Source organism: Spea bombifrons, chromosome 4 (genome assembly GCF_027358695.1).
Source record: "Spea bombifrons isolate aSpeBom1 chromosome 4, aSpeBom1.2.pri, whole genome shotgun sequence".
Taxonomy (NCBI): Eukaryota; Metazoa; Chordata; class Amphibia; order Anura; family Pelobatidae; genus Spea; species Spea bombifrons.
This window is the reverse complement of record NC_071090.1, coordinates 39,204,968-39,219,554: the sequence shown is the minus strand read 5'-3', so window position 1 is coordinate 39,219,554 and position 14,587 is coordinate 39,204,968. Positions and strand designations below refer to the sequence as shown.

At 37.2% G+C, this 14,587-nt stretch overlaps 1 protein-coding gene and 1 long non-coding RNA gene across 9 annotated transcripts in view; one reads left to right on the top strand and one right to left on the bottom strand.

Moving 5' to 3' along the window:
• The first annotated feature begins 36 nt into the window (after positions 1-36).
• Positions 37-1,384, top strand: LOC128490637 (uncharacterized). Its single transcript, XR_008353967.1, has 3 exons — positions 37-124; positions 1,082-1,158; positions 1,315-1,384. It is a non-coding gene; the product is annotated as an uncharacterized LOC128490637 (long non-coding RNA).
• A 2,997-nt stretch (positions 1,385-4,381) lies between these two features.
• MYBPC1 (myosin binding protein C1) overlaps positions 4,382-14,587 on the bottom strand; it is a 51,273-nt gene continuing 41,067 nt past the window's right edge. For all 8 annotated transcript variants that reach the window (XM_053465038.1, XM_053465039.1, XM_053465044.1 and 5 more), the window contains 9 exons: positions 13,703-13,870; positions 13,196-13,284; positions 11,770-11,965; positions 11,098-11,237; positions 10,482-10,641; positions 9,815-9,951; positions 9,166-9,352; positions 6,441-6,480; positions 4,382-5,041 (listed from right to left, as the gene is read on the bottom strand). In XM_053465038.1, coding sequence (XP_053321013.1) covers positions 6,470-6,480; positions 9,166-9,352; positions 9,815-9,951; positions 10,482-10,641; positions 11,098-11,237; positions 11,770-11,965; positions 13,196-13,284; positions 13,703-13,870 — 1,088 coding nt within the window. In that variant the 3' untranslated portion in view covers positions 4,382-5,041; positions 6,441-6,469. The remainder of the gene's footprint in view (positions 5,042-6,440; positions 6,481-9,165; positions 9,353-9,814; positions 9,952-10,481; positions 10,642-11,097; positions 11,238-11,769; positions 11,966-13,195; positions 13,285-13,702; positions 13,871-14,587) is intronic.

The following is a 14,587-nucleotide window of genomic DNA, read 5'->3' as shown; positions in this document are numbered from 1 at the left end:
TTTTAAGGACTGCTATCTGCAATGACAGCTCAGCAGCAAATCTGTCACCCTGGAGCCGACGGGAGCAGAGAACGCCCTTCTGATGTCTGCTTCCCGGTTACATTGTGTGCAGAAAGTGCTCAAAGTGCGTTAGATTGTGTCTAGACTATTGTAGTACATCAAATTGCACACTTCGGGATATATGTATCCTGGAAAAGTGTTATAGCAGCCACTGGCATGGATCTACTGCTTGCCCAATAGCCCAGTTTTTCTTGTGTAAATATGGGGAATTTTGTGTATTAAAATGCAATATATAGTTCCCTATATACAGACGTTAACCCACATTCAGAGATGGGAACCTGACCTACACATAATATATATATAATGTATGTTAAGTGGCAACTGGGTGCAGTATTTCTTCAGTGTCCCCTCGCCCTGTAACTAAACACTTGTTTGTATATAATAGTAAGCATGATCTCCTATGTGTTTTCCATTGTGATATTGAGACATATTGTGCAACGAGTAACACACAATGACTATAACACAGTACAATTACATATACATATAGATACATACACACACACACACACACACACACACACTCACTCTCCCATCATCAGTGCATCTTACCTGCTTCTCCCCACCTCCTCCTTCCTCTTACTTCATATTGAGCCCTGTCTTCACAGCATCTGTGGGAGCCGAGTAAAACTCATTCATTTATCAAAAGTAATCATTTGATTCTTGTCAACTCAAAGCTCTCAAATGCTGGAGGGAGTGTAGTGAATTGGACGGACTGTCACATACTTGGTGGATCTTATTTTACCTCTGGTCCTATAGTGTTGGGCCCAGCAGCTAAGATTTATGTATTTGCTCATTTATGGAACTTTCAGGACACTGAAGTGTATCTCTGATGTTAGGTCTCCAATTCAAATTAGACTGTGTTTGGACCAAAGTGAATATGGGTCTCCCCTTGTTGGAACTGGGGAGTGTTAACCAGAGGAAGGAATCACGAGTATTGCCATTGTAGATTCTTATGAGATCTTATGAGTTTTGAAGCACAGATAGTGGAATAGAGTAATGGGTTTTCTTTGATTTGGTCCAGGATGTTAGACATTGGAGTGAAGAGGAGATTCACTAGTGATTGTGACATCGGAGTGAAGAGGAGACTCACTAGTGATTGTGAGTATTCTAGAATAGATCTCGTTAGACTATTCACCCTATCAATTACATATCTGTATAGTGAGACGGGATTATAGTCCAAGAAGTTTTAAACTGAAGTTGTTCTTGGTCATTATTTCTCTCTAGATTTAATTTCGTTATTTCATATTGTTTCAGATTGCCTACTGACACTATGTTTGTTCAATCATCCGCTACTTAGGACACCCTTTTGCTTGATGCTCCCAGGACATTATCTCTAGACACATTTGGTGCACCAGGCTGGCTGGACACAACTTCTTCCATGAGTAGAATTCGCCAGGAATAACACCTTTCGTGAAGCTTCTAAAATCTCTCCTTTCTTTTCCAATTAGAGCTACCACTCTTTTTTGCCGTCCTTGTTCAACTAGAACTCAGTTCTGGTGGACCATTAGGGACCAGTTGCTACCACTCTGGGGTAAAGTTTGACAAGTTTGTCATGTTTTTCATGTTTTGTTGCTCAAGCCCTTTACCTGTAACACATTCACTAAGAAAACTTTAAGAGTGGATTCTTATCTTGAATACATAGTGCAGGCCATTCTGGATTAAGAATTAATTAATGTTAAGAAACCTATGCAGTATTTAGAAGACTAGAAGGTATATGATACAGAAAAAAGCCATGAGTCTCCTGTGCTGTTTTATTCCAAGTTTCCGGACAAACCTGGGAAGGTTTGGCCTTCAGCCAAGCCTTGACCTGATACCGGCAGGCAGGCTGCTGCATGCTAATGCAAAGTCTTTAGGTGGCGTGTACGTACCCGATGACAGTTTGATGTGCGGTCCCATTGGGGAGATACTGCTGAAGGCGCACCTGTGATGTGTGACAGTGGGACATGCCCATGACGCACATCAAAGGGGTGGAGCAGATCAGGTCCAGGATTTAAAAATCCGGAACTGCTAAGCAGAGGCACCCTAGTGTACTCCTGCTTTACTGTGTTTGCTGTGTGTGATTCCTGATATTCTGTTTTTTGACCCATTGCTTGCCTGACTTCCCTCTTGCCTAACGATTTTGTAACTGGCTGTCCTGATCTGTGAACCATAATTGGCTTGTCTGCCTACCTGTTCCCTGTACCGATATTGGCTTGTATGACTACCCGTCTGGGCTGCGTCTGGGTACAGAACTTCTGCGTTGTGTGCTCCTGCGTGATGGCAAATGTGACACCCAAGTAGTCTAGGGAAGTAGAGACTCGTTGAAGGCCTGGGATATGTAATCCTCTGGGTTTTCTAGTAGAATGTAGGTTGCATTGCAGATAATGGACCTTAATGGGCCCATCCTGGGTCTTTTTATATTACTGGAAGGCTTTTGGGAGGGAGTCATTGAGTATTTGGAATTTTTGTGTGCCATTCCTTACGTTTGGAGGAAGTGTATAATATAATTTGTCCTTTCAGTACCGCCATTAAGGTCTCCCAAAATGGTAGGTGGCTATCAATATGTTTTTAGTTGTCACCTACAACTAAATCCAGGATGTCTCCAGCATAGCTGTGAAATCATCCCTGTTGGTTAGGTAAGAGAGGAATATCCTGTTTGGAGTGCAAACCAAGGCTGAAAGTTCTATCTGGGATTGAGAATTTTTGAGGGAGGTGTGAAGCGGAGAATACGTGGTATATTCTGGATAATGTGCTGTGGGTCCATTAATTCCTTAAATCAAGGATTACGGTCCACCATGGGTTAATCAAAACTAGTTTATGTGACGGGTTACCAATACCTTCCTCCTGTTGTTCAGTTGCTTTGTAGTTCAGTTCAGTTCTGTTCTGCCAAGAGCCCTGTAAATAATTGAAAGCACCACCTAGAAGAAGATTTGAAGCAGTTTGTAATTTGCAAAAAGAGCATTTTCTTAACACAAGGTCATTTGGTGCATAGACATCAATAAGCAAATACCTTGCTTGTTTAATGACAAAGCCTGTACATGTACGGGCTCAAAATGCATTGTTTTCAATGGGTTTAGGGACCGCCCATTGTCCTTAAGGGGTTAATGGTAATGTCTAATATTAAATACTTGCCGTCAGGATCAGTAATTTTGTTGTTAATATTATAAGGTTTCCTCCTTTGTGATGCTTTTCCAGGCCTTTACTGCAGCTGTCTTCAGTTGTTGTTTGTTTCTGCCTTAAGTTTTGTCAAGTGAAATGCATGCTCGTCGTGTTGAGATCAGGTGATTGACTTGGCCATTCCAAAATATTCCACTTTTTGCCTTAAAATCTTTTTTGCTGAATGTGAGCAGACAATATATCCCTTTACACTTGAGAATTAATCTGGCTGTGTCTGTCTTCTGTCACATAATAAATAAACACTAGTGACCCAGTGCCATTGGATGCCATATATGATCATGCCATCACATTGTCTCCACCTTGTTTTACAGATGATGTGATATGCTTTGAATCATGAGCCGTTCCAAGCCTTCTTCATAGTTTTTTCTTGCAATCGTTCTGATACAGGTTGATTTTAGTTTTATCTGTCCAAAGAATGCTGTTCCAAAACTGGGCTGGCTTTTTTGCTTTTTTAGATGTTTTTTTGTCTAAGCTGGCCTTTCTATTCTCCAGGCTTATGAATGGTTTGCACCTCTATATTTGCTCTTGTGAAGTCTTTTCTTTATGGTAGACTTGGATGATGATATTCCTGCTTCCTGGTGAGTGTTCTTCACTTGACTGGATGTTGTGTAGGGGTTTTTCTTTACCGTGGAAAACATCCTACGATCATCTACCACTGTTGTCTTCTGTGGACGTCCAGGCTTTTTTATGTTGAGCTCACCAGTGCGTTCTTTTTTTCTCTCAAAATGTACCAAACTGTTGATTTTGCCACTCCTAATGTTCCTGCTATCTCTCTGAGATGAGATAACGAAGGAATAGCCCACACCTGTCCATGAAACAGCTTTTGAATCAATTGTCCAATTTGGTCCCTTGAAAAAGAGGGGGCTGCATATTAAAGTGCTGTAATTCCTAAACCCTTCCTCCAATTGGGATGTGAATACCCTCACATTTGTACATGTACATCTTTCTATGAAAACCACAATGGCAACACAATAGTTTTTTTTTGTTAATTTCTATTATGTTTGTGCCCAGGGGTCCAGTAGTAGATCTTTGTTGCTGACCACATCAGTGACCTTAATGTTTGATCAGAAGATTACCAGACATTCAGTGCCTACATGTGGAATGAAAAGACCAAGGCAGAATCCCATATTTCAGTCAGACCAAAAAAAATAAAGACAGCTATATCTATAGTGCATAACACTTTCTTTTTTATTGTACATTAGTTACACAGTACATATACGTTATCAGATCTGAAGCCAATGAAAACAAGCTATGCATTCCTATTATTGCGTATGTACCTGAAAGATGCTGTAAAGATGCTGTGAAGTAGCTATACTGCTAACACATAATTTATGCTATCGTATCTACTTAATCATCACTGATGTACAATCTGGTATATTCCATTACAAGGCAGATGTATACTTCACTGCAATTGTTATTTGTTATAGCACTCAGCCTGTAGCAAAAGTATTCTGCTGCTACAGGTTTGGCTATTGTGACTTATTCATAATATAGTGTGAATATTTGACCCTTTCGGCGCCAGTGATTCTGAAATGGTTAAAATAATCTAATCAAGCAGAAAAAAATATGTAACTTGTATACTGATCTGCTCTTTCTCACGCACTTTTCAAAAGCAATTCATGCGTTCATTTTTATCAGACAAAAAACAAAACCGCAGTACAGAAAAGAACTACACATTATTGACACAATTTCAAGGTCACAAACTGAAGTCCAGAAGCCTGGACTCATGGCTTTGCTTGCTTGCTTCATTTCATCTCTCGCATGTAAGAATCAATGACAGACAGGGGCACACCTTGCATCAGAAGGCGGAAAAATGTCAGCCCTCCTATGAACCAAAATTGGAAATATTAAAATCAGAACTCTTGATCTTGATCATCTTCGCATCTTGTAGGTCACCTGGATTCTGACTGGCCTAAAGCCCATTTTACATCATTATACCTTTAAATGTCCCTTGGTTTTGTGACTTCTTTAGACCAGATATTACATTGATATTGCTCATCGATATTCTTTCCTTAGATGTAAAAGGGTCTGTCTCAATGAAAACGTGTGAACAGTTCACATTAGAGTTTAGATGTGGGGTGCTGACAGTGCTTAACTTGCATGTAATCTGGAAGAGAAGCTTACCAGACATTAAGGGAATTATGTTAGTAGCGGTATAAAAGGGGGTCCATATAACAACAAACAAAATGCATATTTAATGGTAATATCCATTTTATTTGTTTTTTTTATAACGCTCGTTGTTATTATATGCTTTCATTTTTATTATAGTGCCTTGTTAACTCTTGGCCATGGATAACATGTCAACAATATGGGTGAGGAGACTTGTCTTTTGGAAAATAAATGAAACATGCAATCAGAAACATAAATCATATTTATTCTAAATGCCTAAACCCAGCCTTGAAATAATTAGCGCAAGCAAGGGGTATTTGTAAATTATTTTGTTGTTATTTGAAGTATAACCACTAAACTTCTAAACCACTTAATTTGCGTTTAAGATGAACATTACAGTTCCCCAAGTTCACTATGCAGCTAACAAATCTCTCCTGCAGTTATGACAAAGTTTACCCTGCACAATGCATAGTTAATATCAGATGAATTCTTTAAGGTAGTATCATCGAATAAACTAGGTATTATGCAGGGCCATCAGAGCCCTTCTGCAGAAGAAGTTCACCTGGGCTGACTTTTTTATGATGCATAGTAAGGTCAGTTCAATTAAATATTCCACTCTACTGTAAATACCCAGTCTATTGAAAAAGAAGCAATATTTTCATACATTTCCATGTTTCTATGTTAGGAAATGAAATATGAAATAACAAGACAAGAACATTACTTCTTTGTCTTTACATAACAGAGCACTCTGAATGCTTTGTATATGTAACAATATATATTACAAATATGGTCCAAAGATCCAGATACATTAAACCGGTAATTTTAAATTAGAAGTTTGATTAACATTTTAGACTATTATTTTGGATGTTCAAAACAATAGTAATGATGTTTCCAGTCACTACTTATCCAATGCCTTCTACATGAATGGTCTCTGAACTATAAACAGTTCTTAAAGGCTGGTAATATTTAACTAGTTAATGTTAGAATATATGGATAACTAAAGGAAAGGTTTAATGGGGGAAGCAAACAAGATTGACATGTTAACGCATGATGAAAACATTCGATGCACAACAACAGACATAAGCTTCATATGACAAGACCATATGAAAGCTTACCTTAGGTGACAATACACATTCAATATTCCTTATTGTGCAACTAAGGGAGAGAAAAAGAAAGGTGAAAATAACCAATATTAATTACTGGAATGAAAAGGCTATGATGTCATTATGAAAGTTTAAATGTTTAGTGATGTCACATGTAAAATGTGGAAGAGTGTCAAAAGTAAAAGCGGGGAGGGGACCGATTGCATTTCCAAAATTAAATTAATAACTGAAAATATTAATTCACACAAAATAGCATATTTGCTTTACAAAATCAAGCATTTTTCCAGGTTAACTGTAGCAAAAATAAGGTGAGTGTCAACAGAAAAAAAGTATCAATATACCTAATATTATATATAGATATATGTATATATATATATATATATATATATATATATATATGAATAAAAATGGAATGTAATATTCTTTAAGGTATATAATTAAATATAATCATAAATAATGGTGAGTCTAAAGTAAAATCTTCTCACTTTAATATTGAATAAGAAAGTCTAAATCTGTTTAGGAAAAAGCGTTTGCGTGGCACATAAGGATGTAATTCTTAAATGAGCATTACATATTTGCTATATTACCTGACTTCCTTATGTTCCCTGTGATAGAAGTTACACCATAACTGAAGATTTGTCATTCACTTTTATCTTTCAACTGCTTGAATTACTTGCAAATGTAAGACTTTCGCACTTAACATTGGTTTGTGAAAGGCAAAGACATAGCTATGTAACACTGTCTAGGTCTGTAGACGTTGAGGCCTTTGTATACAACCTCGCACTTGTGATATTTGGGTAATTCTAGTTCAACGAAATATAACCAAGTTTTTTATATTACAAAAGCTTTTGTTGACATTGTTATGTTACATACATTCATGGAATAATCTCGGCATACAGATGTATGGATATTATTTCCCATGAAACAGTATTTGTAATCTATGCACTGATTACAAATAAAAGCTATACATGCAAGGAGTAGCCTGGTGTGAACAGGGAATTTGTCAGTGAGCGATATCACCAACTGTAAGATCTATTTAATAAACCTGCTTCTGTTTCCACAGGCCGAAAGGTTCTCCGCTTAATGACCCTGCAGAATTAGAACATTTGAAATGATATACTTATTCTTATTTAGAGGTTTCTCTGTCATATCATTCAACTTCTTACCAATCACATCACCTACCTGCTGCAGTTCTACACATACCATTTCAAACCCCCAATGTGTTCTTCAGTATCAGGCCTTGGTGAATAAACAGTTTCCGCCTCATTTACCAACGGTTTTCTTTTCTTAGTTTGTGACTACATACTTCACAAATAGGCACATATAAAAAGTAACTTTCTCAAAGCTCCTTTACTTTAATTACAAATGCAGCATGATAATTACCCAACGTCAGTATAATGTTTCAATTGTCATCAGGAGAAAATATTTAACCACTGAATATTTTTCTATCTGCATACTCAACGCACAGGCTTAGTCCATAAATGTGCGCTGCGATTGGTTATGTTGAGTGGAAGTAACACCACGTCTGATGAAGAGTGCTGATGATTTTTGGGGAATACAGCCCAATTCTGAGTGTTTAGCTATTTGTGTTCTGTTTTGTGAACACTCTGATACAGTTTGCTGCCTTGTCTGCATCAAGATGCAAGATCAGAGATTGGCTATTTTTATTGCACTACCACTGAACCCTGGGAGATGAGATTCCCCCTGCATAGAGGGAAGTCAAATGCATTCAGAAGGGCTGCATTATAATCATTGTTGGCCAGCAAGATATGGTTTTTTCCATGGATCCCTGTGTAAAGAGACCATCTAGTCACTCTTTTTTAAGTCCATAAACTTTAAGAAAATCTGGAGCAAATCATTCAATTAAAGCACAGTCTAATGTTCCACAGGGCCCCACTAATTAAGAATGCATATTAAAGTGCATTCTTTAATCCCTGTTGAAAAATAAAACATATAGTACTTACATTTAGGGAAAGCTACAGCTCCAGACTAGTGGGTCTTGTTAGACCCTGTGGAACACTAGTGTGAGCCAGTGCTGGAGCTGAATCTGTAGCGCGTATAGCGCACATGGATTTTAGCATGAACATATCTCCTGGAAGACCGAGAGCTTGGGTGGGAGAAGGAAAAACCTCTGTGTCTCTGATACATTATGGGGATTCGACAGCCTGATCTCCCATTTACCAACAGGGCTTTTTTGTAATACTTAATACTTTTTCAATCTAGCATTTTTATTATATAACAAAACAACAAGTACACAATTTAGGAGAAACAGGAAACAAAAATGCGCTTGTGGGTATTTAAAGGTGCTATTCCTCCTACTCTGCTGTAAGTGATGCATAAAACGGATAGTTCATAGTACTGTTGAATGTGCAAACCCTTACCAGAAATAATTATTTCATCACGCACATTTTATCTCATTTATAATTTTTGCAAGACACTTGTTATGTGACACAAAATCAGATACTGATACGTTTTTGCCATAGATAACTAAATGTCATATGAAAAAATGACAGACATTCTAAGCATACTAGACAGTACAATTAAAAATTAAATTAAATTAAAAGCCTCTAGGAGCATTTTAGCTTTCAAGTTACTGTGACATCCTAGAACAGAATCATCTAGCCCTTTGTCCTATCCACTGAAGAATGTACAATCACCATAATCTAAAGTAAACAAGGGTACTTGGAGTATTATGAGATACAGTCTTAAAAAGCACTTGTGCATCAACACATCTTACCTTTCACCTCTAGCTTGCATTCAACTTCAGCCTCACCCAGTTCGTTGACAGCCCTGCAGGTGTATATTGCCCCATCATAGGGGCTGGGTTTACGTATCTCCAGGGTGCATACGCTCTGATTACTAAACATTCTGTATCTGGGATCATTCTCGATGATCATTTTGTTCTTCATCCAAGTTATTTTAGGCTGTGAAAATCACCAAATGAATCCATCAGTTATGCTAAGTTGCTAAATTGATGTTGTTTTAAATTGTTTTTAAGTTCTTTTTAGTACTTTTGTAGATAGCAGAAAACCCATCAGGAACAGTGTGATTTCTTACTGAGACGTTGAGAATGTACATACACGGTAGCTTTCACAAATTCATTGCATAAGAATATAATTACATGATTTACATATATATATATATATATTACAGACAATATATTAAACACAGTCCATAAACTTACACCTGGTCCCAATAAATAGTTTTTTTTACAGATGTAAAACAAATATTTGCTCTGTTTAGATACTGTACATTGCAAAATGAGGAAATGTTATACTGCGGCCTGTCTCATTAAATATGTTCAGATTCTTCAGAGTAATCATTATGGGAATACTGCACTCTGTATCACAGCAATTGACATTTTTATGGCTGTATGATTAATGTACCTTGGGATTTCCTCTGACACTGCAGTTCAGAGTAGCATTGTATCCAGCAATAGCTACTGTATTAATGAGTGGATGAGTGAACACTGGTGGCTCTGTGAAATCAAAGTCCTTGTATTCGGGACGCTTGTACGCTTTACCTGATCAGAAAAACACCATAGCTGTTTTACAATAAAATAACAAAAAGGAAAATGAACATTTTCTTTGCTTTCAATGAGTATTTCAGTTTCTCTGAGTGTAGGAATATATTATTTTGCTATCACACGCAAGGCAATATTAGGGACCATTTAATTAAAACATATGTGCTCCATGCAAAGCATATTAAATCTAATGATTTTTGTATTGGCCAAAAGTATTGAATGTATTTGTCCCTGTAATGGAATAAAGAGTTCTGGAAAGTAATTTATATTTGGCACTGGGTTATGTGTAATATGCATGGGTACACCGGACAGCCTCAAAGAAAGCTAACTTCTGCCAGCTTTGGTTAGTTGTTGCATAACTAATTCACACATAGCTACCAGGTATGCAATGCAAGGAGCATGTGGTGCTTTTGTAAGTAAGCACATTGTGTTCTTTAAATAGTAAGATTGATGCTTTATTCTCTCTATGCTAGGAGGTTTAGGAAATGGCATGCACTGGAAATGCACATCATAATCAAGAAACGTCCAACCTTCCTTCTCGATTAATGCGCTATTTGGAGTCCTGGTAGCTGCCTCACTGAGACCACACATATTTTCAGAGAACACCCGAAAGAAGTACTCATTTCCTAGGACTAGGTCTGAGATAGTGGCATTGGTTCGGTGATAGTGCTCCAAGACAGTAAACCATTCCTACAGGTACGAAAAAAAACAATCATCACAATATACATGCTTTCTGATTATTCTAGTGAAATGTAACCAGTCCATTGGCCTAAAGGATGATAACAAATAAACAGAAATAAATAAAATAATAATAATAAGCATGGGGTGATCAGGTATCCCTGTCTTCTCTATGTGCCATATGCCACATTTTACACTTCCCTAGAATGGCAGGTATGAGGACACCACAGGAAACAAATGGTTATCACAAAAATCTGTAAATAACCCATCTTAGCATTAACCTATGTAAAACTCATCTATTATGTTCTGGTTTTTTTCAACGGTGGAGGAGATTGCATCTATTTGTCCTTTCATCCGGTGACGGTTTATCTATCTAATCCATCTAATACTAAACGTCCATACCATATTACTGTAAATTGCATGCACCACCTACTGAGCATTTGTTAATAGTCACATTTAATGACTCACCATTGTCTTCTTGTCAGCTTTCTGAATGGTGTATCCAGTAATGTTGGCATTGCCATTATCAACTGGTGGCTTCCATTCTAGTGCAACATTCTCTCCCCAGACCTCCTCGATAACTACAACTTGTGGTGGTCCAGGTCGATCTGGATATAAATAGGTTGCAAATTACTTTAGTGTATCTAACATGTTTCTGATATCACATACATTGTCGTAGTAAAAAAATGTGTAGTGAAATAAAAAGAGGATAATCAAATAGGCTTATGGCTTATTCATTGTGAATTGCTTGGTATTAGTCAGGAAAAATAGATAATACTTCATACATTTGACCCTAGGCCAAAACAAGTTTTGCTTTATTCTTTAAGTACAAATGATTTCTTTCACTACTTTTGGAAACCTCTGTAGCATTTACACAGTGTTTTCAGGGCATATAAAACTACAATTTAGTTTCTTAGCCCTCACAGGTTGCACATATCCAGGGTTCTGTGTAAAGCGTATCACCATACCAACCAATGGTATGGTGCAATCAACAGAAATATTTCATTGGTTGCTATGGAAATAAGGTAATCTTTCAAACTTTGCATGAAAATCACTTTATACAATAAGTACCGATGAGCACCTAAGATGAGTTTGCACATGGTCATTTGATTAAGTAACTCAATATGTGTGTATCCATACCAACAATCTGAATGTGGATTGAAGCCTTGTCCTGAAGAGTATCCACTTTTACTTTCAAATCATATTTTCCTGAATGGCTCTTCTCTGCCTTCCGAATAAAAAGGATGGTGTCACACTCAGAGTTGCGGATACTAATTTGTGTTTTATCCACATGTGATCCATTCTTTTTCCAAGAAACTTTTGGTCTTGGCTTTCCCTAACAAAGAAATGAAAAAGTAATTTAAATAGATTAAAATTTACATTTTTCAAATTATTTTATTTTTAATTCTTAAGAATTACTGTGCAACATAAGAAAAAGATTATTAGCCTCCCTCTCCCTTGTTCCTCCAATCGGGGAAGAGAGCGTGCCCGTAAGCTATGCCATTTTGCTAAAGTTCACTGGGATGCTAAAACAATAAAGGCATATTTGCTGAGAAAGAAAAGCATTACAGCATCTCTTAACCTCTGCAAATCTATCGGTATTATTCTGGCCTTTCTGTGGACCCACGCGGACTGCCTATCTCCCACCCCTCGTTCTGCCAATCAGAGGAAAGAGTGTGCCCGGAGGCTCCACCTTTTTCCAGAAGTTCGACAGGAGGCTATGTACAGCTGTCCATGGAAAAGCTGATGAAGAAATAGGGCCTTATGGAGCATTGGATGAGGAAAGATGACAGAAGAAAGAAGACAGAAGAACAAGAAGATGCAATAGAAGCGGTAGAGCTGCATGGTAAGGAGACAGGGACATGGAAGTTGTTGGTGGAGAAGATAGTGAGACATGCTGAGACAGCATGAGAGAGAGTGAATGAGAGTATGAGAGCACATGAATGAGAGTCTGAGGGAGTCTTAAAGAGAATGATAAGAGTGAGAATGAATTTCATTTCTGAATCTAAAAAGCCCTCTGATATATAGATAGATAGAGAGTTATATGCACATTTTACCATATATACTGCATTCACACTTTATATGTATAAATACTGCATCTAGGTCAGGTTTCAGCTCTTCTTTAAGTAACACGATACTAAGATCACAAGAGTAGACTTTGCACCATTACCTCATTCTCCCTACCCCCACTCATATGCTTCAATTTTTTTTCACTGGGCAATCTCACACTCTTTCCCGCATATGCCGTACTCTACATACATATGTATTTTCCAACTGAGGCATGAGAATACACAGACTAACAATAGAGGAGTCCCCTCCTCTGGAGCATGGCGCTGAGAAGAGGCAGGGCTAGCCCACACTTTTCATGTGCCAATCCCTCTATTTTACCACATTTCCATCTGAGCACTTCCTCACTTCACCTATGTCTTCACCTATGTATACAAAGCAATAAGCAAAAAGTTCCTCTTTGGCCATTTGAAATATTTTGGTTTGGTTTCGATTTCGGTTTCCACCAGCACAAGTAAAAAACCATAACTACATTCAGTACACTTATAGCATGTCTTACCTGGAACGGTATAACAAGGTTCACAGTCTCGCCTACTTTTTTGATATATGTTTGTTTTAAATGGCGGGGAAGACGAATCTTTGGAGGCACTAGGGAATACGAAAAGAAAATGAGTACTTGTCATTAACCCTATTAAAAAAGCGTGTCATTGCATGTATAGCATACCTGTAATGTTGTCAGTTTTAGACTTTCAACAATATAATAAATGTTAATTTGTGATATACACCAACATGTAGTTAATGTAATAAATTGCTTAGTACACTAAATAACATGTCTTGTATAATTGCTCCAATATTCTAATTTTGGAAAATTACAAACATTTCTGCAACTTTAATAATTCATATTTATATATTATATTAAAATAACTTTTTTCACCCTTACGATTATATGTTTTTTTTTTCTTGTAAAGATTGCACAGTCAGGATCAGCCTTTGCATGGAATAAGACACCATCCAACAAAATAGTCCACACTCCATCCTACTGGCTTATGCTCTTAGTATTACTTACCAATGACCTCTTTGACCAGAATAGGCTGAGGATGTAATCTAGGCTCACTTGGCCCAGCAGCATTCACTGACTTAACTCTAACAAAGATCCTAGAACCAGTTGGCAGTCCGTTGATTGTGAACCTTGTCTTATCGGTTAGTTCTGGGTTTGCCACTATCCACTCTTCAGCTGGTAAACAGAAAGCAGGAAGCAGTTATAAAACTTTTAGAGGAAATACAGCAGGTAAAATGTGTATTTGTGAATAATGACTTAATATTCATTTCTTCCAAATAATAGACATACAGATTTTTCATTTAGATGACATCTGGCTATGTTTAGTATTAGATTTCCATCCTTATATTATCAATTGATGCTAGCGAATGTGTTGAAGGAAGTAATAAAATACTATATAATTGTTAGAACGTTTTGACAGTAACAACATTTGTTATAACAAGTTCTATCAGAACAATGATGTTTGTTTCTTCTTTCTCTCCTTCACCATAAATCATCCAACTTCCGCTGGTTCAAAAGGAGAATGGGTTAAATGGGTAAATTGCTGGTAGACCACTGTGTTTTTGTTGAGCTGGTCAGACAAGCACCTGTTCTTGTAATCACTACAACATGAAAGCATACAAACAAAATAATCATGTATATGTGGGCAAGAATATTTGAACACTTTTATATAGGCCACTATTGGGGATTCGTACACTATGTAAGTGATCACATTACAGATTGACTAATTATGTTTATCCACCTTGTTTACTAGGCTGAAAGCATTTACCTTTTTCAGTATGGCTCCTAAAATCTTTCCCAATTTTTTCTAATATCATGAACTTAACTTATGTGTTTTTGGAACATAAGAGTTATCGTTACATCCCATTTACATGTGTTTTTGCACCTAACCTA